Source organism: Ovis aries, chromosome 7 (genome assembly GCF_016772045.2).
Source record: "Ovis aries strain OAR_USU_Benz2616 breed Rambouillet chromosome 7, ARS-UI_Ramb_v3.0, whole genome shotgun sequence".
NCBI lineage: Eukaryota > Metazoa > Chordata > Mammalia > Artiodactyla > Bovidae > Ovis > Ovis aries.
In genome coordinates, this window is record NC_056060.1 from 57,787,378 (window position 1) to 57,812,017 (window position 24,640).

Consider the following 24,640-nt stretch of genomic DNA (forward strand, 5'->3'; position numbering starts at 1 on the left):
TACTGTTTTTATTGAAAAGTCAGTGATGAAAAATAAATGCAGAGTAGAGATATTACCTCTCAATAAGTTGGTTTTACAAGTTTTTTAAAAATATATCTCTTTATTTAGGAATTAGATTACAGTGCTAATGAGGTATCAAAGGATTAGGAAAGAAGAAGCATATAACTTATGTATAGACTATTATTTCATTAGGTGACAGTTATCAGGATCAGCAGGTCTTGGAAAAGAAAGTGTTTCCCCACCATCCATTCTTCAGTTCTCTGTCCCCACAGCTCCAGCCTCTTACACCCAGAGTGTCTAAATTGCTAGAAAAAAAGGGGCCTAAATATATCTTATAAGCTTCTCCTTTCCCTCTCTCATTTAAATTGTAACTAAAATCAGCTCTTCAACAACTTCATCTTTTCTATTACCTATCTTGGTTTGGGATTTGATCCCTTACTCCAGAAGTGCTATGAATATGCAACTACTGTAATCTTAGGGATATCTTTGGCAAATAGAGAACCACAAAACTGATTGTTTAGGGGCTTGAAATGACTCATGGAATATAAGCAGGTTTGGGTTGTATAAGCTGACTCCATCTCTTGAGATAGTTGTCAACTGAATGCTTCAGCTCATGTTTGTATTCTTCTTTGTCTGGCAAGTTCCAGAGACCCCATTTGGAATTATTCTTTTCTCTGCTTCCTCTTCCAAAAAACAGTAAAGATTTTAGACTTGGTTTTTAAAATTAGGAATAGTTATCTTGCTTGTCTTCTACTTCTTGATGAAGGAAAAGGGAAAAAGTGCATCAGTTCAGTTCAGTTGCTCAGTCATGTCCAACTCTTTGCAACCCCATAGACTGCAGCACACCAGACTTCCCTGTCCATCACCAACTCCCAGAGCTTACTCAAACTCATGTCCATTGAGTTGGTGATGCCATCCAGCCATCTCATCCATTGTTGTCCCCTTCTCCTCCCGCCTTCAATCTTTCCCAGCATTAGGGTCTTTTCCAATGAGTGAGTTCTTTGTATCAGGTGGCCAGAGAATTGGAGTTTCAGTTTCAGCATCAATCCTTTTGATGATTATTCAGGGCTGATTTCCCTTAGGATTGACTGGTTGGACTCCTTGCAGTCCAAGGGACTCTCAAGCATCTTCTCCACCACCACAGTTCAAAACCATCAATTCTTCAGCGCTCAGCTTTCTTTATAGTCCAACTCTCACATCCATACATGACTACTGGAAAAACCATAGCTTTGACCAGACGGACCTTTGTCGGCAAAGTAATGTCTCTGGTTTTTAATATGCTGTCTAGGTTGGTCATAGCTTTTCTTACAAGGAGCAAGTGTCTTTTAATTTTATGACTGCAGTCACCATCTGCAGTGATTTTGGAGCCCAAGAAAATAAAATCTGTCACTGTTTTCATTGTTTCCCCATCTATTTGCTATGAAGTGATGGGATTGGATGTCATGATCTTAGTTTTCTGAATGTTGAGTTTTAAGCCAACTTTTTCACTCTCCTCTTTCACTTTCATGAAGTGACTCTTTAGTTCTTCTTCAATTTCTGCCATAAGGGGTGGTATCATCTACATATCTGAGGTTATTGATATTTCTCCCAACAATCTTGATTCCAGCTTGTGCTTCATCCAGCCTGGCATTTCTCATGATACTCTGCTTATAGGTTAAGTAAGCAGGGTGACAATATACAGCCTTGACATACTCCTTTCCCAATTTGGAACCAGTCTTTTATTCCATGTCCAGTTCTAACTGTTGCTTCTTGACCTGCATACAGATTTCTCAAGAGGCAGGTCAGGTGGTCTGGTATTCCATCTCTTTAAGAATTTCCCAGTTTAGTATGATCCACACAATCAAAGGCTTTGGCATAGTCAATAAAGCAGAAGTAGATGTTTTTCTGGCACGCGCTTGCTTTTTTGATGATCCAGCAAATGTTGGCAATTTGATCTCTGGTTTCTCTGCCTTTTCTAAATCCAGTATTTAAATTTAATCACTAATCTAAAAATCTTTGACAGTCTTCAGAAAGACGAAGGTTTTTTTTTTTCTATTTTTAGGTAGTTTTATATGAAGAACAGGGTAAAAACACTGAAAATATTTAAGCAGTTTCTTTCTTTATTCCCAAATATGATAAGACTTTAATGAGAATATGAGAAGAATTGATCATTTGAGAAAAGTTTTAACTGGTAATTCAGCTAAGATAGTCTATAGCAAATGTATTGATTTTGTTTTTAGATATCATTTGACCTTTAAGTACTTTTAATTTCTTTATTCTTAGTAGAAATTTTTTTCATACAGTCTTTTAAAAATTTCACGTGTTATTTTTAAATTATCCTAAGGTCAATATTCAAGGCATCAACCAGGTTACACTGTCCCTGATCCAGCATAGTGATTTGTGGAACCAGTTTTAGTTTTCCACCTCCAGGAGTGGACACTGCTTGAAATAGTTTCCTAAGTGGAAACTCCTTGTGGTGGAGTCTCCACTGCCACAACAGGACGATATTCATATTGGGAGATGGAAGTAGTGGAAGATCCAGATCCAAGTACTTGGAAGATCCAAGCACCTATCAGATTGGCCCTGAGTCCAATGATTAGGCTTCCTGAAGGAGTTGTCACCTTGAGCATGACCTGAGGAATGTGGCTGTGGAAACAGTACATTGCTTCAAAAGGAGTGCTTGGTTCAGTGGAACACTCTGTGTCTTTTTAAAAAAAAAAACAACTCGTAATCCTTTTGCCAAATTAGTGACTGGGGGCAAGTTGAAAATTTACGTTTCCTAACATCTTTTATTTATGCCTAGATGATGGACCATCTGGACTATGCAACAAATGAAGAAAACCCTGGGACTGCTGGTGAACAGATCATCCAACAATAATATCATGGACATGCAATAATGTGTCGATTGATTTTCTACAAATAGAGTTTGGCTTTTTAAATTGACTTTTGAATTTGACAATCTGAAAGAAACTTCAATGATATGCTTGCAAATATGTATCTGTAAGAGCTGGTATTGACAATTACATGATAAATGATTACAATACAATTGCTTTTAACTATGTTAAAGTTGTGCCTTCACATTAAATAAAAGCATATGGTCTGTGTAATTTTCAGGATCTATTATATATAGTATATTTTTATAAAAAGAAAAAACTCTTCACCTACCCCTGTACCTGTCTTACTGAAGTCTGTTTCTTTCAACTCTAATGATAGATAAAAGTATTTGTCAAAGTGAGTTTCTGAGCACATTTTACTGTAAAGAATTATGCAGACTTTATGCTCTATAGAAGTAACTGTTTAAGATCATTCAAGAAGGCAGTTCAGCAGTGGAATTTTGAACCTTTTATCACTGCAGAGGTTAGAAATATATGATTTAGGAATATAGATAAAAGTGTATTTTTATAGCATGAGTTTTAAAAAATCCCAATGCTTTTTTAAACTTGAGAACCTAAATTACTTCAGATTGCATATGTGTTATATCAGAATATTTTTCCATTTATAGAGGGACATATAAAGCTAGTCATTTGAAAGGAAACAAAAATTGAAATCCACATTTTTCAGTGGTCTTCTGTTTCCTTGAAGATGTAGCTTAAATTTCTAAACTAACCTGTAATTCCACTATGGTATTTCTGATCTCTGAAGTTTGGATCTGCTAATGTTCAGATTAAGACTTAATATTTTATAAAAACTATTTTTCTTAGCAAATTATATATTAATACATATGACTCATTGTTTGAGTATTAACATCTCTAAAATCCCTTCCTCTACCTTTCCTCCCCTAATTCCTACTCCTTTCCCCATAGGAGACCACTGTTAGCTTTTTAAAATTTGGGTGAAGCATGGTTTACTAAGATACAAACTGTGCTTCAGAGGAAAGAATTGGAGACAGAAGACAGGATACCGGGTGTTAGTCTCAGTTTAATTACAAAGTTTGAGTAAATTTTATTAGCTCAATGCAATTGTATCTCAGTTTTCTCATCTGCAAAATGAGTATGTTAGACCAAGTAATCACTCTGGTACCTTCCAACTTGAAAAAATTTTCTCATTCTTTGTTCAATCTCTTATGTGAACTTGAACATTATCCTGTGAGTCATAGGTCAAATTGTCTATTTTCTATTCTTTTCTCTTAAGAAATCTCCGAAAAGTGATTGCAAAGACAGCAAGATTTTGTATTTCTCTGTAAATAATGTATAAGATATGTGAACACATCTACGATTTTTCATTCTAAGGCCAGTTCAGCTGATTAAAAGATAAAGCTAACACCTTTCAAAAATAGATCAAACCTTTGATGTTTGATCTAAATTTAGCATTTGAGGGAATTAGATGCTTTTGATTCATTGATATCTTCTCAGATTGTTAAGTTACTGAGTAATTTACAGATATAGGAGCTCCCTTGACAGCCCTTCTTTCTACTTAATAGACTTATGGGTCACTTGGTTTATGGCAAATGACAAATAAGTATCTGACAAGTAAGAGTTCATGTTGATTTTGCCTGCATAATATCAAGTTTGAATTTTTTCCAAAGAATCTAATTTATTTGGCAGACTCAGATAGAGAGAAGAACAGATTAAGTGCCAGGTGAAAGCTCCCAACTATATTTTCATTTATAATATCAATAAAAAGTTTGCCAAAATACAGCTTTTTTAAGTAAAGTTATCTGCACTCTTATTCCAGCTTTAGGATATTCAACAACTTTGACCACATTTTATGAAGAATGTTACAGAAAATTTTATACCTAGAAATCTGGAATTTTAGTTCTTTGATACAAATTCTACTTTATCCAACCACTAGTAAGAAGGTAAAATCTTGTTCTAGTTTGCTATTTAAATCTTACTGATTAAATAGAAAAAACAAGAAGTGAAATTCCTTGAGTTTCTCTGTCTTCAGTATCAACTTTATATTACTTAACCTTTCAAGCAACTGAACTGAAAATATTTATAAAAATTACAGTGAAGTGCAGATTTTATTTGGGGAATCAAAATATGAACAGAGGATAGGAAAGATGAAAATTTGCCTTTAGAAGACTGTATCATTTCTTTCTCCAACTATAAAAGTAGATGATTTTTATTTCAGTTCAACAAAGGTAAATATGAGTTTTGTGGGAAAGGACTTTGATAATCTGCTACATTGTTTTCTTCTAGTTGTAGATTTTTTTAGATTAGCAATATCTTATTAGTAGACTCAGCAATTTATTTTTCTTTTGAAGGAAGAGTTTTAGCCCTTCTGTTGGCATTCACTGATTTTAGTTACGTGTTCATAGAGATTTTGATGAAATGGTACATTTGTAATAATTACAAATGAGCTTTGCAGTTTTCTTTTGCTTTTTTAATTTCTGCCTTGTGTGCATATGTGCTAAGTCACTTCAGTCATGTCCGACTCTTTGTGACCCTATGGGCATTAGCCCACCAGGCTATATCCATGGGATTCTCCAGGCAAGAATACTGGAGTGGGTTGCAATGCCCTCCTCCAGGGGATCTTCCTGACCCAGGGATCAAACCTGCATTTCTTGTGTATCCTGCATCAGCAGGCAGGTTCTTTACCACTAGCATCACCTGGAAAGCCCAATTTCTGCCTTAGGTATAAGCAAAATTTATTTTAATATTTGAACTAATTTATTTAATATTTGTCTCTAAAATTTCAACCTAATCTCAGTTAATGAGACTTCAAAAATAGAAATTGCTTTTCAAACTAGTGGATTATACTAGTTTGAAGGCTTTGTATTTTCCCATTAACAAGGGAATATGCTGAATTTATTCAAAATGATGCCAGATAACCAGTTTTGTAGTTTAAAATTTTGTTGATGTTTTCAGTGCTCTATTTACCTCAGAGGTAACTCTGAAGGGGATAGGGAGGGTAATGAAAATAAAATCAAAGTCTTGAACAAAAATCATTTTTTGCTTCCTACAAGAAAGATACTCTGTAAATTCAGGAGGTCTGAATCAAATCACTGATCATTTTAGAATTTGAGAGAAATTATGTAGTACTTATGATTTGATCATAAGAGTATTATAGTGGCCATATTACAGTAAAGATTATAAATTTCCTTGTTTAATGTTTCCATAATTAAGGACAGCTTTTGTATCTAAGAAAATGTTCATGGGGGAAAATATTTTAAACTAGGTTTTTTAGAAAAGTCCTACATTGTTGGCAATTAATGGACAACTAAAAGAAAAAATGTAGAATATTTAATGTCATCATGTATTTCTTTGATTAGGCATAAAATTATCATAAACAACTGCTTTTCCTTCAGAACATGGATTTTTTTTTTCAATATCTAAAATTTACCTGGTCAGCCTATAGGATTTCCCAGTGAGACAGGTCAGTATAAATTAGGTAGGTTTTGCCCCTTTTATACTTTCTGTTGTCTTTTTATCACATGAAAACCTATTTTAAATACATGATTGAATTTTTACTTCTTAAATGAAGTTTTGAGTGTGGAATTCTTTTCTTTTAACCCTTTGATATGTTAGTATAAATTAGTACTTTTATAACACTAGGCTTTATTTTTTTATGGAACATGATTTTAAAAATTTCGAAGTGTTAATTTGGCTGTGCTTTGAATCTCTTCATTATGTGCCAATACTGACAAGAAAAAGTTTTTTTAATGTATTGAATTCACTATGTATTCAATAAATTCTATTTTAAAATAAAATTTGATTTTGTTTTCATTTGAAAAATAATTGAAAATGAACTGAAAGCTACTAGATCATGTTCACATAAGATAAAAATAATAATCACAAAAATGTGTAGTTATTTTAACTCTGAAAAATTATCTATAACCTAGATTCCACAAATATCATTTATGAGAAATTTATATTGATACATAATGACCCTTAATAAGTATTTATTAAATTGGTATATATATAGACTTTTTTTAAAACCAAGAAATTATCAAACCCTTTGTAATGAATATCCCTAGCATTTGCAGCTTTGCCGATATTCTCACAAGTTACTAAGATTCCTGCTGCCGTTGGACAGTTTTGTTTTTTTAACTCGCATGTGGATGGCCCAGATATATATGTCTTGACCACACGTTAAGAAGTCCTATCCCCTCTACGCATTAAAGTCGCTTCAGTCGTGTCTGACTTTTTGCCACCCCCCATAGATTGTACCCCATAAGACACCACTGTCCAAAGGATTCTCCAGGCAAGAATACTGGGGTGGTTTGCCATACCCTCCTCCAGGGGATCTTCCTGAGTTAAGGGTAGAACCCATGTCTCTTTACACCCCCATGGCAGGCAGGTTTCTTTACCACTAGCGTCATCTGGGAAGGGATTTTGTTTCATTCCACAGGTCCATATACCTGAAATGGAAAAGATGCGTAAGAAACTGGAAAGAGAGGGATTATGATGGCTTGAGCACAGCAGTGAGAGAGAGACTTATTTTTCACTGTATACTCTTGTACCACTTACATTTTCTGTCATAGATATATGGAGCCCTATTCCAAGGTCAGTTCAGTTCAGTTCGGTTCAGTCGCTCAGTCACGTACAATTCTTTATGACCCCATGGACTGAAGCATGCCAGGATCACAGAAGAAAAATCTCTGAAAGTGACCAAGCCCCAGAGCAGCTGTTGCCATGAGCCTTAGTATCTAAACCAGCCGGTTCCCTAACCCCATACCAGGTAAAATACCCACCCTCTAGCATCCTAGCCAATCACCTAATGTCTCCCTTCCAGTAGGAATTTTCTGTCTTGAGGCTATAAAAATTGACTACTGACCTGTGAAAGGGGTTGGCTTTCCCTTGAGCCAGCCCGCTGTTCTAACAGGGTCTCTCACTCATAAACTTGGTTTTTCTCTCATTCTGCCTCATGACTGGAAATTCTTTTCCAACCCACACACAGACCCCAACAATATACATCTATTAAGATTCAAAATACAAATCATAAAAAATACTGAATTACTCCCCTCTAGGTATTCATACTAATAGATGGTTAATAAAATACTCATATCATTTTCTTCAGGTACTGAAGTGAAGTCGCTCAGTCATGTCCAACTCTTTAGGCACTAAGATTTGTAAACAGTATAATGTATAGTGGGACTAACGAGAGAAATATTTAACCAATTGTCATGTTTTTAATTTATTTATTATTATTTTTTTATTTTTTGGTCACAACATGCAGCATACAGATGTTAGTTCCCTGACCTGGGATAGAACATGTCCCCCCTGCTGTGGAAGCATAGAGTCTTAACCACTGGACAGCCAGGGAAGTTCCCCAGTTGTCATGTTTTTTATCTTCAAATTTATTTTCCTTACAAATTATGCTTATTAGCTTGAAATTCATTTTACTTTGCTAGAAAATAGCAGTAAAACTTAATTTTTTAAGCTCATTCCCATTTCTATAATTGCATGAAGACTCTAGAATCGATGTCAGAAGTTTTCAATATTTCTTGTCACCCTTAACCAAAAGTCCCACAAAAAAATTAAAGCAAAAGTGGAAATTCCCTGGTGGTCCACTAGTTAGGACTGAACTGAGTGCTTTCACTGCGGGTCCCAGCTCAGTCCCTGGTCAGGGAACTAAGATCCCATAAGCCGAGTGGCAAGGCCAAAAAAAAAAAAATAAAAAGGCAAAAATAAAAATAATGTATCACTGAAGGGCATTAACAATGGAAAACAATGTCCAATTCCAGGCAACCCTGATGATAACAAAGTATTCTTGGTAAAAATTTGGAAATTTCAACAACCTGCATATGAGCTCTTGGAGTAGACACTTTGCACTTGCAGCAATAGCCAGATTCAGCAGAATTCTGGAGAGAGCTCTGTAAATGAGAGGAAGGCAGTAATTCTTAACAGCTCCTTTAGGAGATTGGGGTAAATAGTTCTTACCCCTGGCTGAAAATTACTATTTGACATGTTATTATGTTAAAAACAACTTTCCAATTTAGATCATAGGATCACCTCTCTAGCTAAGTGGGAAAGGTATCAATTGGGTTCTAATTAATAGTTACCTACTAATAGATTCTGCTAGCTTTAGAAAACCAAGTAATTTTTTTTTACAGATGAATCCTCACTTGAAACTTCAGTTGAATCCTCACTTATTATTTTCTCTGTAAACTCTACTCCAGCCCCTTTCAGTGCAGAGAAATAAAACAGGCAAATAGAAGGGCCAAGTCCTCTCCATACTGTTCCAAACGTCTCTCAAAGAATTCTAGTACTCATCATCCCCACTGCCAACAACTCAATTTGACTCAATTTAATTCACCTGTACTGTAATAGACTTTTAGTTGGTCTTCCAGATGTTAATGTCACTATCAGTTCCCCTTCCACATCACTTGCCAGTGATTTTTCTAAGATGAAAATCTGATCGTGCAAATTCAAGTGTTTTAAAAAAAAAAACCTGTAATAGCACCAAATTTGTTTAAGAATGGTCTAGTTTCCTTAATGTGGTTTTCTAGTCCCTGTTCCTAACTCCCCTATGCCATGTACCCAGTCATGTCCAACTCTTTGTGACCCCATGGACTGTAGCCTGCCAGACTCCTGTCCACAGGATTTTCCAGGCAAGAACACTGGAGTATTTCTCAGTATTTCTCCCTCCAGGGGATCTTTTCAACCCAGGAATCAAACCCGTCTCTCCTGTGTCTCCTGTATTGTAGGCAGATTGTTTACCCTCTGAGCCATCTGGAAGCCCCCTTTCTAACTTAATTTCCCATTATTTTCCTCTACATAATTCCTGCCCCTTACACTATTCCTAAGAAGCTTTGTGCACAGGCCCACCTTTCATATTCAGCCATCACCTACATACCATTCAAATGTCAGTTTAGGTATCACTGGAATGGAAAGAGAAATGTAGAAAGAACAAATATATTCCTTTACAGAGTTCATTGTAAAAGGAAGGAGAGAAATGGGTCAAGAAATAAGTTTGGAATGGGAGTCGGGTATTGACGAGGGGAGAAATAACAGCATTTTTGAATGCTGGTGTTTAGTTCAGTCGTGTCTGACTGCGACCCCATGAACCAGAGCACTCCAGGCCTCCCTGTCCATCACCAACTCCTGGAGTCCACCCAAACCCATGTCCATTGAGTCGGTGATGCCATCCAACCATCTCATCCTCCGTCATCACCTTCTCCTCCTGCCTTCGATCTTTCCCAGCATCAGGGTCTTTTCAAATGAGTTAGCTCGTCACATCAGGTGGCCAAAGTATTGGAGTTTCACCTTCAACATCAGTCCTTCCAAAGACTGATGGAAGGACTGATCTCCTTTAGGATGGACTGATTGGATCTCCTTGCAGTCCAAGGGACTTTCAAGACTCTTCTCCAACACCACATGTCAAAAGTATCAATTCTTCGGCACTCAGCTTTCTTCAGTTTTTCTGGAACTCTTGCTTTTTCGATGATCTGGCGGATGTTGGCAATTTGATCTCTGGTTCCTCTGCCTTTTCTAAAACCAGCTTGAACATCTGGAAGTTCATGGTTCACGTATTGCTGAAGCCTGACTTGGAGAATTTTAAGCATTACTTTACTAGCATGTGAGATGAGTGCAATTGTGTGGTAGTTTGAGCATTCTTTGGCATTGCCTTTTCTTTGGGAGAATGTTGATGGGGATCCAATAAAAGGTGATATTTTGATGATGTTGGAAAGAGATTGGAGAATTAACTAAGTTTATATACTTAAGTAGGCCAGAGGTGATGGAACTTAGTGTCCAAGTAGAAAGGTTTGCATTAAATAGGACTATGGAGGGTTTGTCCCCAGTATCTAAAGATAAGGTGTAATATTGAATAGAACCAGGGCTGTGATTTAGTCAAGCAAATTCCTGAAAGCAAAAGAGGAACAAGGGAATGAATTTAGGATGTGTGTGAAGGAGTGAATATAACTTATTAACCATGAATTTTAACTGGGTAAAGAACATGAGGATTTGAGGCGCAGTACGGGGGGTGGTGGGGTGGTGGTAGTGGTTGTAAATGATAGTGAAAAGGTGTTAGGATGAATGCGGGTCCCTATAATAATCGTAGGTCCCTACAGTGTTGAATGATTGTTGAGTTTGGGAAAGCAGAAAAAGTTGAATAGATGGCAGTGGTAGTCCAGGTAAACTGATAGAAATGGAAATTATGAGGAATTGACAATATTGGTAATGATAAGGTCAATGTAGATTTCCCAGGTAAAATACAGGATGCCCATTTAAATTTAAATTTTAGATTAAAAGTGGATGCTTTTTTAGTATAAATATGTTCCAAAGTATGCTTAGAATGGATTTATTTTCATCCATTATGCTGATCTTGCCATGGGTCCCTTCTGCCTAGAAACCTCTGTTTTTCAATTGGGGAATATTTTCTTAAATTAGTTGATTCCCTTCATTTTCTCTGCTTTTTTCTTTCTGGAATCCCTAATTATATTGATTTTTTACCTCCTGTCTTACTTTTCTTCTCAAATATTCTACTTTATGTCTTTTTGCCTCGTTATCTGCAAGATTTCCTTAATATCTAATCCTTTTATTGAATTTATTTCTGCTATCATGTTAAAATTTCCAAGAGATCATTATTTGCTTTTTGCTCTCTGACATTTTATTTTTTATTATATCTTACTGCTGTTTCATTAATGCTGTATATTCTTTTAATGCTCTGAAAATATTAATAGGGTTTTTGTTTGTTTGTTTTTGAAATTGTCCCTTGTATATAACCACCATTTATTTTTTCCAATTCCATTTTTGTGTGGTATATCTTAGAAGCTTTCTTCAAAGAGAAGATAATCATTAGTTTTCTGTTTATGTTTAATAGTATGATACTAAAAATACAGTTGGACACTCTGAGCACATAAGTGGTTTATTAAATGACAGTTGCATTGTAGGATAATCTGGCTCTGCTATCAGGAAACCCCAACCCCAGTATATTTGAATGTTTTCTCTTGGGGCTGATCAGATTGCTCAGAAAAGTGTCTTCCAGTCTCCTGGAATCATGTGGTAAGGAAAGTGTTGAGAGTCTCAGCATTCTACTTGCAAACATTCACTCAAACACCATTTTCAGTGTGTTACTGATACACATCCTTTATTTTAATGGGTATCATCCAAGTCAAAGACACCTGTTTTACTCTCTCCAAAGAACAAACCTCATTCTTCTTCCAGAGCCAGGGGAAAAAAAATTGAATGATAGGATTAGAAAATAACAATTTTGTAATTCCAAATGAAATAATTGGTTTAGGCAATAATTATCAGTGTATAAAACCATTAGATGAGAGGAGGGCTTAAGGTGTCAGCACCTGACATCACTGATAAATTAGCATTACTAAAAGGGCTTCCCTGACGATAAAGAATTCACCTGCCAATACAGAAGACACAGGTTTGATCCCTGGATTGCCAAAATCCCTGGAGAAGGAAATGGTAACCCACTCCAGTATTCTTGCCTGGAGAATCCCATGGACAGAGGAGCCTGGTGGGCTACCGTCCGTGGGGTCACAAAGAGTGGGACATGGCTGAGTGCAGCATGGCAGCAGTAAGCAGCAGCATTACTGAAAGTGTGATGACTAGGCATCACGGGCCTTTCAACGTGGTGCAGTGTGAAGCACAAAGCACCATGAAGTGTTCTTGGAAAAAAAAGATAACCTGAAATCTCATCAAATCTAGAGTATGAACTTCTAACAGTGGGAAATATGGAGGATGAAGACCTTAAATGATGCTTGAGGGAGGAAACTTACAGAATATGCAACATTCTCAAGGACAATTGAATTGGCTCTTGTAATAAATCAATAGTACAGGGGAGAAAATTGTGAAACAGAGAGCTGCTCTAAATTAGAAGAAACTTCTGTAATGTGACACCCAAATCTCACATTTATTGAATTGGGATCCAACTTATTTGGATCCCAATTCAATAAACCAACTAAATAAGACATTTGTGAGTCAACTGGGAAAATTTGGTTATGAACTAGATATAAAATGATATCAAATAATTATTTTTTTCAATGTGATAATGGCATCATGTCCATAGCATATATGCATATGCTCTAACTGAAGAGGCCTGATTTTCACCATCTCAATTATTCAAGAACTATTTATTAAATACCTATGATATGCCAGGCACTGTAATAAGCTATTGGGGTTAAAGATTAATATTTGAAACATTCCCGGTATTTTTGGTGCCATTTTACAAGCTTTCCTCTTACAAAACAAGTTAATTATTTTGAAAGAATGTCTAAGAAAGAAAATCCATTAATCCTCAATTCAAAGTACAACAAAATTTCTTGGAACTGGTTTAATCACTCTGCTTATACAAACAAAGGATTTGCCAAATGTTTATGAGGGTCTAATTTACATGACAGGGAAATTGTACATAAAGTAAACATTTCATGTATTGGCTCTCTTTTTAATTGTTTTAATACTTTAATCAATGTTAATTGTTTTAATTCATATGTTGTCCATGTTTTTCAACTTTGAGTCACACTGTTCCTTTCTCAGTTGCCCAGGGACTTCACGCTGGTGGCAAAACCGTTCAGGGAGAAGTCAGAGTGTGATTAACGTGAAAACAATTATGTAAGCCAATATTTGGACCTAGTGAAGTAAACAAAGAATCTTGATTAGCTCATTAATTAGTTTGAGGAAGAGATTTTGTGAAAGACTGAATCATATATAAACTGATCTCTATTATTAGTGACAGATTTCTCAGCTGTGTTTTACTGCCACAAGAGGTAATGTAGCATAAGGGTTAAAGACATAAACTCTGGAATTAGACTGCCTTGGTTGAAACCCTTTCTCTGCCTTGTGCCTCAGTTTCCTCCTCTGTACAATAAGGATGAAAATAATAGTGTCTAGTTCATAGAGTTCAGAGGATTTGATACACATTGAGTGAATAGAGCAATACCTGAGAGGGAGAAACCACCCAACAAATGCTCACTATTCAATGTTCAGAAGTAAGGACTCCTGATGCTTTCCAATTGTTTTACTATGAAGCTTACTTTTACTTATCTGCATATAAACCTCTATACTTATTTGTGTTGATGTCAAGGTGAAACATGTTTAAAATAATTGTAGGAAATAATAAAACCTGGCTAGCGTCAGAGATATTCATCCTTTAGAAACTGTACTACTTATTGGTCGCTTTAGATATAACTTACAATAAACTTACAGCATTCCAAAAATATATTTTTCTAGGTTAAAATTAAGCCTCTTTACTATTAAATACCCAAAAGCCACAAAGAATCTGCTAATTTTTTTTTTGTATGCTAATGTTTAAAATAGTTGCTTTACTGTTGCCACATCCCTACAGTAGCTGTTGATGAGTTTAAATCGACAAAATGTCCTTCTGAAAATTTCTAAATGTAAATGGAACACCAAATATTGTATATATTTGTTAACAAATTTAAATTATAAAAACAAAGAAGAAATTGTGGGCTAATCATTGACATTATTTGGATTGACTGAGCTTTTGTTTTTGTTTTAATCCATTTCTCCTCTTTACAGTTTGGGAGCTATATAATCTATTTCTTTTCTCTCGGTTCTTAATTTTTTTAATGTACTTATGAAACTGGAAGTCTAAAACAGAATGGCTGTCTCTATTTCCTTCCAAAACAATGAAAGAGCTTTGAAATAATGGTCTTCAGATATTTTTGTTTGCATATCACTTAAAATAAATTTGAAAAGCTATTAGGGATGGATGGGTTAACTATACTTATTGTGGTAAACATTCTGTAATATATACATATATTAAATCATTATGTTGTACTCCTGAAACTAATAAAACATTACATGTCAATTATATCGCAATAAAATATGTTTCAGTGTAAAAAAAGCACTATGTAACTCACATATTTCATCATAATTTAAGATATTTGCAATAAATATAATTAACAAAATATTTAAAATTTAGAAACTTTTAAATATAAACTTTATCACTTGGATTTTAAATATTATTTGATACTCATCACCATTCACTTAAGAAAAGTAAACTCTTCTTCAAAATTGGAAAAAGAAAAATTTCTTTGGCCTTGCATGCAGCATGTGGAATCTTATTTGCCTGACCAGAAATTGTACCCATGCCTCTTGCATTGGAAGTATGGAGCTTACACACTAGACTGTCAGGGAAGTCTCCCAAATAGGAAATTTTACGTTGTTCTTTTTCTGTCCTTGACTTGTGTTTCTATTCTAATTTCCCAATATGATTTTTTTAATTAATACATTTTATCTTTAGAATAGTTTTACATTTATAGAAAAATTGAGTGAGAAAGTATAGAGTTCTCTTACACCCCTTTCAAAACCCTCCCCCTCTCCCGAGTTTCCCCTACTATTAACATCTTGCATTAGTGTTGTACATTAGTCACAATTGATAAACCAATATTGATACCTTATTATTAATTAAAGCTCATTATTTACATTGGGATTCACTCTGTGTTGTATATTCTATGGTTTTGACAAATGTATAATGACATGTATCCACATTACCCTATCATACAGACTAGTTCATTGCTTCAACATGCCCTGTCCTCCATCTATACATCCCTCCCTCTCTCCTTTCAAACTTCTGGCAATCACTAACTTTTAAACATTTCCCTAATTTTGCCTTTTCCAGAATGACACGGAATTGGAATCATACAGTTTGTAGCCTTTCAGACTTGCTTCTTTTTCTTAAAAAATATTTGTTTCCTCTATGTCTTTTCATGGCATGATAATTCATTTATCACAGAATAATATTCTATTGTGTGGACATACCACAGTTAGTTTCTCTATCCATTTAATGAAACACAAACTGATTATTTGGCAATCCTGAATAAGGCTATTATTAACAATTACTTTGCATATTTTTACGTGGACAAAAGTTTTTACCCCATTTGTGTAGATACCAAAGATAACAATTGCTGGATCCTATCAAAAGAGTACATTTAGTTTTTGTCATACTATCTTCCAAAGTGTCAGTACTATTTTCCATTCCTGCAGCTCCACATTTTTTGCCAGTAAGTGGTACTGGTTTTTGGGAGGTCTCAGTCCCTTGTCACATGTACCAGTTCAGAGGCTGCTTGAGTGTCTTCATGACATGGCAGCTGCTTTCCCCCAGAATTAGTGATCTAAAAGAGTCAGGGGGAAGCCAAAATGTCTCTTATGGCCAAGCTTAGAAGTCACACATTGCCATTTTCACAGTATCCCATTGATTACACTGATCAGCCCTATTCATTGTGGAAGGAAACTACACAAGAGTGAGAATACCAGGAAATGAGGAACATTGAGCGTCCTATGGGAGGTTGACTAACGCAGCTACTAAGACCTTTATCTTTAGTATGAGTTAGGCTTGTATCCATCTCTAGTCCCACTAGACCAGTGTGTCTCATACTTTTTTTCATGATCAGTCCACTATGGAGTCTTTTTAGATATGTTTTTCCTAATTCCATGCTCCCTTCATGAAATATTAATGTTTCTTTATGTACTGTGTGTATATCTGTGCTAGATATATATGTGTATATACATATACACATTAAGTAATATTTTTCACCACTCCCCCAAGAAGCAATTTTCACTACCTTGAAGGAGGTGATGTCATCCCCTCTGAGGTTGAGAATGTATGCGCTAGACTGAAAGCTAAAAATCCAAGAGTTGGTACAATACCAAACCTTTACATCTTTTTATGTCATGAACTTCACTTGATGTTTTAAATAGTGTATAGTAGTAAATGTTTAATTGTTGCAAATAAGTGGGCAAAGGTAGGGAGGAGAATGAGTATGTGATCCAGTGAGAGTGGAAAATACAGATGCCATTGACCAAAATGGAAACAGAGCCTCTACGAGAAAGAAGTGAGAGAAGAGAGCATTTTTTTTTTTAGAAGACAGCATTTAATGAACTTTTTCTGAAATATTGCATTTCTCCATCTTGTTCAGCACTGAACATTGAATAGGACTGTTCTTGATATATTCTTAGGAATTCAACATTTTTTTGGGGAATGAATAAATTCATCTAGCAGAACTGACAGCTCATTGAAGGTCAGCATATGTGAACTTCAGGGCTGTCTGATCACCTGTAAACTACAGAATTTATTTTCAGTAGTTCAATTAAGGTATTGGCTGGGAAAAAAGCGCACAACATAAAAGTTGAGAATTAGGTTTTATTTGAGGACATTACTGAGTACTATAGCCTGGAAACAGCCTCTTTGACAGCTCTGAGAACTGTTCCAAAAAGGTAAGGGAGGAGTCAGGTTATATGGCAGTTTTTGCTGAAAAAAAAAAAAAAAAAGTAACTGAACATCATAATATTACTGCTAATTACAAAAAACAGACATCTTAAGTTAAGGATCCTATGTATGGGAAGATGCAGAGTCTGGGCTCACTGAAGTAATTCCTTTGATCTGCATCTTAACTATCTGGAGCCAGTACCTGTCTTTCTCTATCTTGAATTCCCCTCAGAGCACAAGGTGGTAGTGGCTGACGGCTTGATCATGGGCAATATTCGTTGTTTACTGATACGGAAGGCAAAATTTCTAACTCTAGATTAAATGTTCCAATTTACCAAAAAGTTTTGGAGATTAAGTATCATGGAGCTATTCTTATTTCCTTTTCTAAAAAAATTCTTTTCATTTACTTGGCTGGGCCAGGTCTTAGTTGTGGTATGCAGGGTCTTTGATCTTCATTGTGGCACTCAGGATCTTTAGTGGTGGCATGGTCAGCATGTGGGATCTAGCTCCCTGACCAGGACTGAACCTGGGCCCCCTGCATTGGGAGCACAGTCTTAGACAAACTTTCTACACCAGCCAAGCAAGGGGACTTTGGTGTACAAAAAGGCCAGAGACACAAAGACCACGGAGAACAAAACATTCTTTTTTTTTGATCTTCTGCTTTGCTTCCACTTTTCAGATTATAAACTCCCCAAAGGTAGGAAGTATATAGGCCCTGCTGAGATCTAGATGATAAGCGTTTAGATCCCTTCCCCAAGAGGCTGACAATCTAGTAGCACGGATATGACACGTTTTAAAACATTTTTTTAACTTTGGTCCCACACAATAAGGTATCTCAGATGGTTAAGAATCTGCCTGCAATACAGGAGACTTCAATTTGATCCCTGGGTCAGAAAGATCCCCTGGAGAAGGGAATGGCAACCACTCCAGTATTCTTCCCTAGAGAATCCCATGGACAGACCATGGGGTCGCAAAGAGTCAGATACAACTGAGCTACTAACGCTTTGTACTTTCTTTTTATACATGATAAGGCATACCTTGTTTTATTGCACTTTAAAAATACTGTTTTTTTTAAACAAATTGAAGGTTTGTGGCAACACTGTGTTGTCAGATTGTCAGATGCTTAATATTTTTTAAGGAATAAAGTATTTTTAAAGTATGTGCTTTTTAAAGACATAATGCTACTGTATACTTAATAGATCATAGTATAGGGTAAATACATCTTTTATATGCTCTGGATACCAAAAAAATTGTATGACACAGATTATTGCAATATTCACTTTATTGCAGCAATCTGGAATGGAACTTGAAATATCTCCAGGCTACATTTGTACTTAAAGCTTGTTCACAAGTATAGCGAAAGCCTGTTAGGAAAAACAATGGGTGGATCAATTTTTGAAGAGAAGTGCCTACTTCAGGGACTTCCCTGGTGGTCCAGTGGCTAAGACTCCAAGGTCCCAATGCAGGTGTGCCCAATTTCAGTTTTCTTTGGGGAACTAGATCTCATGTGCTGCAACTAACAGTTCACATGCCACAACTAAAGATCCTGCATACTGCAACTTAAGTTTTCACATGCCGCAACTAAGACCTGGTTCAGTCAAAGAAATAAATAATTTTAAAAAATATTTAAGAAAAGAATATTCTACTTCAGTGAATAGAAAGTTATAGCTATGCTGGCTAAAAGAAGCCAGATTCCCCTTGTCCCTCAAAAGTACATAGGGCATAATTTCATTACAGAAAACTCTATGCTGGTAAAGGGCTTCCCAGGTGGCGCTACCGGTAAAGAATTGAAAGTCGCTCAGTTGTGCCCAGCTCTTTGAGACCCAATGGACTATACAGTCCATGGAATACTCCAGGCCAGAATACTGGAGTGTGTAGGTTCTCCCTTCTCCACGGAATCTTCCAAACCCAGGGATCAATCCCGGGTCTCCTGTATTGCAGGCGGATTTTTTTACCAGCTGAGCCCCAAGGGAAGCCCAAGTGGTAAAGAACCTGCATGCTAACACCAGAGATACAAAAGATGCAAGGTTGGATCCCTGGGTGGTGAGGAAGATCCCCTGGACAAGGGCACAGCAACCCACTTCAGTATTATTGCCTGGAGAATCCCATGGGCAAAAGAGCCTGGTGGGCTACTGTCCTCCATGGGCTCACAAATAGTCGGACACCATTTAGTGACTGAGCACTAGAATGTGCAAATTGATCTATAGTGACTGAAAGCACCTTAGTAGTTGTTAAGAGGGCTTCCCCAGTGGCTAAGGTGGTAAAGAATTGGCCTGCAATGCAGGAGACCCCAGTTCCATTCCTGGTTTGGGAAGATCCCCTGCAGAAAGGGAAAGGCTACCCATTCCAGTATTATGGCCTGGAGAATTCCACAGACTGTATAGTTCACGGGTTCGCAAACACACGACTGACTGACTGCCTTTCACTTAAGAGGCAGTGATGGGGAGGGACAAGATGGAGGAATTAAAGAGTGGAAGAAAATTTGGAGGTAATGAATACGTTCACAGTCTTCAGTGTGATGCTATCCTGGATATATCAATATGTCAACACTCGTCAAATTGTATATTTTACTACGCATAGGTTGCTGTAGGTCAATTATTCCTCAAGAAAGCAGTTTTTAAAAGATTTAACAAAATCGCATCACACAGGATCAGACAGAGGAACTCCTGACGCTTTCCTGGAGTACGAAAAGCAACATTTCATAAATTATCCCTAATTTTCAAACCTGGGCTGGTGCAAGAGCAAAGGTGAAGGTGAAGTCGCTCAGTCGTGTCCGACTCTTTGCGGCCCCATGGACACCAGGCTCCTCCGTCCATGGGATTTTCTAGGCAAGAGTACTGGAGCAGGTTGCCATTTCCTTCTCCAGGGAATCTTCCCGACCCAGGGATCGAACCCAGGTCTCCCACATTGTAGACAGACGCTTTACCAAGAGCAAAAGAAAGAAAGAAAACCTGCACTCTCTGGTTTAGGTGTGTGGTGTATGCGTGCCTGTGGGTGCTTTCTGAGGAAGGAAAGGCTAGTACCCACAGTTAAAGACAGAAGAATTTTTGCTGGCAGAAACGGAGTAAGCTAGAGGAAGAACATGATTTGGGGTAAGACAATTTTGCATTTTGGACGAGGAGAGAGTCACTTCTAAGGCCTCCACCCTCGCTGAGGCACAGCCAAAGGGCTAGGGAAAGCTGCTCAGAATGCAGACAGAGGCCAGGCCGAGTAAGCAGAAATGAGACCACGTCGCAACTCCCGCCAGGGTCCCAGAGGTCTGGAACCTTAACCCTCAGCTATCGCTTCCTTAAGTTCCACTCCCCAAGCTGAGACAGACGTTTGTGGAAGTCCCGCCTACGTAGCCCACGCAGACCTGGGGAGAACAACCTACCCAACTCGGCTAACGCGGGCGGTGGGGGCAGGGCGCTCGTGCCCGGCGCGTGCGCGCGCGGCGCGCTGAGACGCGGCCTGGAAACGAGGGAGCGCGCGCCCTCCACGTGACCCGCCCGGCGGGCGGCGACGCACACGACGCGCCCCTCACGTGGTCTGTCTCCAGCCCCGTCGCCGGCGGAGGCGGGCGCGGGCGCGTCCCTGTGGCCAGTCACCCGGAGGAGTTGGTCGCACAATTATGAAAGACTCGGTTTCTGCTGCTAGCGCCGGAGCTGAGTTAGTTCTGAGAAGGTTTCCCTGGGCTGTCCTTGTCCGGCGGCCTCTGCTGCCGCCTCCGGAGACGCTTCCCGATAGATGGCTACAGGCCGCGGAGGAGGAGGAGGTGGAGTTGCTGCCCTTCCGGAGTCCGCCCCGTGAGGAGAATGGTACTGGACCCACTCAGGCCCCTGTGGGGGAATGGCCCGGGGGTTGCGATCAGGGAAGCAGGAGGACTCGGCTGGCAAATGTGTGAGCGGAGCTGCTCTTCCTGGGGCGAAAGATCTCGGATTTTGCGTTGAGGCTTCCGGACTTGCCCTGACGGGACGGGAGTGCGGTTCTTTTAGCGGGTGAGGGGCAGGAAGCAGGTAGCAAATCTGGCGCCACAGCTTGTCGCGGGAATCCCCTGAGCGGAGCCCGGGCCCCGGGTAAGGCCCCTCGAGGCGGCAGAGGCGCGAGCCGGGGAGGACCTGGCAGAGCTGAGCGGCCGCAGCGCCCCAGACGCAGCGCTCAGCCTCCAAGCTCCGCATCTCCCGGGAGCGCGTTCCTCCTGGCGCTTGTTGCTGGCTGATAAGGGAGCCAAATGCTCTGCTCAAGTTCCGCAAGGAAGGGGAGGGAGGGCTGAGAAGGGAACAAAAAAGGGATAGAGGATACGGGTTTGGAACTGTGCCTTGTTGGCTGCGCAACGAGTACTCCACAGGTACATTTTCTTTTAGAGCCAAAGAGGAGGGATTTGATGATATTGACGCTAGCTCTGATTTGGAATTTTCTTTAGCAATAATTGTTTTTATTGGGCTTCCCGGGTGGCTCAGTGGTAAAGAATCCGCTTGCCAACGCAGGAGATGCGGGTTCGATCCTTGGGGTCGGGAAGATCCCCTGGAGGAGGAAATGGCAACCCACTCAAGTAGTCTTGCCTGGGAAATCCCATGGACAGAGGAGCTTGGGGGGCTACAGTTTATAGGATCGCAAAGAGTGCGACACGACTGACCGACTAAAACAATAAGGGTTTTATTGGGGCGCTGCTGTAGGTACGCGAGGCGATGCGTTGTCTGGGTTTGTGTCTAACCACCTCCTTCGTTGCTGTAGAGAAGGGTTGGTCGTGTTTTAAACCAAAGGTGCAGAGAGGGATGCGGCGCATTGCAGCTTTTTGATAGAAGTTTTTGTTAAGGCCAGGAATAAATTAGAAAATTTCTTACCAAAAAAGTCGTTTGGATCAGGGACTTGAAAGAGCGGGTAGGTGTTCCTGGTCAGTACTTGAACTAGATAGGCGTCAGGCGAAAAATTCTCCCTCTGCCGGAGTCTTGCGGGCATACTTTTCTCTAGAAACTAATTCAAATGCCGCACAAAACTGAAACCACGAATATAGTTATGCTTTGACTAAATAGTGCATCTTTCCATTATTTTCCACCTTTTTGGGTAAATGTAAAGTCAATAAAAATTTTACCTTTTTTCATAATTTTTAAAAAGGATTTAAGTTCATCTACCAACACTAAACTTTAACATTTATTAGTTAAGTGGATTTTAAGGGAAGCTTCTTTTTTTTTCGGTGGGAGGTTGAATCAAAGTGGTTTTTATTAAAAAAAAAACAGCAAAGCATTAATACTGACTCTTCAGTGATGTTTCTCATTTTCTTAGATGGTAAATGGCATACATTGAACATACCATTTAAGTATTCAGAAAAAATTTAGATACATTAGAAAATGGAAATGAAGGTGATTCATCGTCTTCAAAACCATCGCTTCCTACTGTTTTGTTAAAGCAACCAGATGACTTTATTTCTAGTGACTTTCTAGTAAAAGTCAATTTCTTAGTCTTACCTCAGGTGCTGTTTTTAAGTCCAGCCTCTTAATGTCTTGCTGTTTACATACATTGAAATGCAGCTTTCAAAATTTAAGATGTGGTCTGAGTTTTTCTTGTGTTTGCTGTGTTTCCACTTTGTCCTTTTATATATGTGTATATAGCAAATGCACTCTCCCAGACAACATGTTTGTATACAACATTATTGTTTCTACAGGGAGAAATTCTCAGTTTAAAATTTGACAAGAAGAATCTGGTTTTATTTTTTATGTTTCTTGGGTCCTGACTGCTGTTGAGTCCTGTGATTTTGCCTACAATTTCCAATTGTAGTGAAACCTTAGGATAACCTAAGACTGAGGTTCTCCAATAATGATAATTTGTTGATCCTCCTAAACTTTAAAGTCAACATTGTGACCTGAAAGTTTCCCTAAGTATGTTGTAGTTATAATTCCTACTGTAAAATCTGTTTAAGACTTATGTTTCTGGTAGTCATTTTCTTCTTTGACACTAAGAGAAAGTGTACAAGAATGTTCTGCACTGCTTTGAAACTAATCAGCCAAATGACCACAAAACAAAAAAATACCAAGAAATACAAGTTAAACTGGCATGGAATAAAATTTCTTACAGAATTAAAAGCTATGGCTCTTAGAAGTATTTGTTTTATTCATTTGGTTAACACTTGATATTTACTATATTCCAAGTATAGAGTCGGACATGACTTAAAATGACTTAGCACGCAGCACTCCCCAGCACTGGAGTGGCAGAGATGTGATAGACAAGTTTCCTACTTTCAAACCAGTTACATTCTGGTTATTTATGTAAGAACTGACTACCTGTCTGTTGTCAAAGGAAGATGCCTACATTACTTCACAAAACAAATACTTAAGTGTCTACTGTGTTGCAGATTCTATGATACTCTGTCTTGAAGGGCAGTATAGATATGCAAAGAAGCAAGAGTTCAGTTCAGTCGTTCAACCATGTCTGACCCTTTGCTATCCCATGGACTGTGACACACCAGGCTTCCCTGTCCATCACCAACTCCCAGCGCGTGCTCAAACGCATGTCCATTGAGTTGGTGATGCCATCCAACCATCTCATCCTGTCCTCCCTTTCTCCTCCTGCCTTCAATCTTTCCCAGCATCAGGGTCTTTTCCAGTGAGTCAGTTCTTCACATCAGGAGGTCAGAGTATTCGAGGTTCAGCTTCAGCATCAGTCCTTCCAATGAATATTCAGGACTGATTTCCTTTAGAATTGACTGGTTTGATTATTGCGTAGATTATTGTAAAAGTATAGGGTAATCAGACAGAAAAGGAAGTCTGGGTAAGCTTGCAAAGGAGCTGATATTAAAGGTGAGTCTTGTACCGTGTGTGCTAAGTTGCTTCAGTTGTGTCCAACTTTTTGTAACCCCCTAGACTGTAACCTGCCAGACTCCTCTTTCCATGGGATTCTCCAGGCAAGAATACTGGAGTGGGTTGCCATGCCCTCATCCAGGGGATCTTCCTTACCCAGCGATCAAACCAGTGTCTCATACATCTGCATTGACTGACAGGTGCTTTACCAGTAGGACCACCTGAGAAGAGGCAATAGTAATTAATTAACCTGGAAGTAGAAGAGATGTAGAATTGGTGGTTTTAGTTTAAGGGAACTGAGCTTTAGAAGAGAAGAAGCATCCATAGTTCATCTGAGATCTATTATACAAGTGCTGTACATAGTTTAGAATGAGTAGAGTATGAGATGATACAGTGAACTAGTGCGAGTGTTATGAAGATAGGCAGGGACCAGTTTTCTGAGGGCAGTGTATGTCAGGAAGAGAAGTCTTGATTTTATTCTGGAGATTAAGGATCCACTGAAGGAACAGTATGGAAGGTGAATTGCTGTGTGTTTAAACTAAAAACAGATCATAAGAAGTCTTTAGCAACATTCTGAGCAAAATATTTAGGACTTGAAATAAAGAAGATGGAAAGAAGGAACCAACTGAGGTGTTTAGTAGGAGTTAGAATATTCAGAACTTGGTTCCTTCGGGGAAGGGTGTTTGTGTATGTGTCGGCACATGTCAGTAGTAAGAACCAGACATAAAATGAAAACATGAAATAGCTGAAGTCGTTATTTTAATACGTGCACAATGTAATGTTTAAAGGCAGTACTTAAAATGTGTATTTTTGAT

General features: G+C 38.2%; 1 protein-coding gene and 1 long non-coding RNA gene across 6 annotated transcripts in view; one reads left to right on the forward strand and one right to left on the reverse strand.

Annotated features, from left to right (window-relative positions):
- The window catches only part of SPPL2A (signal peptide peptidase like 2A), a 54,559-nt gene extending 47,928 nt beyond the window's left edge, over positions 1–6,631 (forward strand). For all 4 annotated transcript variants that reach the window (XM_027971838.3, XM_042252466.2, XM_060417980.1 and 1 more), the window contains one exon: positions 2,783–6,631. In XM_027971838.3, the coding sequence (XP_027827639.1) occupies positions 2,783–2,857 (75 nt within the window). In that variant the 3' untranslated portion in view covers positions 2,858–6,631. The remainder of the gene's footprint in view (positions 1–2,782) is intronic.
- Positions 6,632–16,968: 10,337 nt separating this feature from the next.
- On the reverse strand, positions 16,969–20,465 carry LOC121819981 (uncharacterized). 2 transcript variants are annotated; one of them, XR_009601227.1, is made up of 3 exons: positions 20,426–20,465; positions 19,778–19,972; positions 16,969–17,094 (listed from the first exon to the last, which is right to left on the reverse strand). It is a non-coding gene; the product is annotated as an uncharacterized LOC121819981 (long non-coding RNA). The 2 variants fall into 2 exon arrangements; XR_006060390.1 differs by having other exon boundaries at positions 19,778–20,465.
- Positions 20,466–24,640: the final 4,175 nt, after the last annotated feature.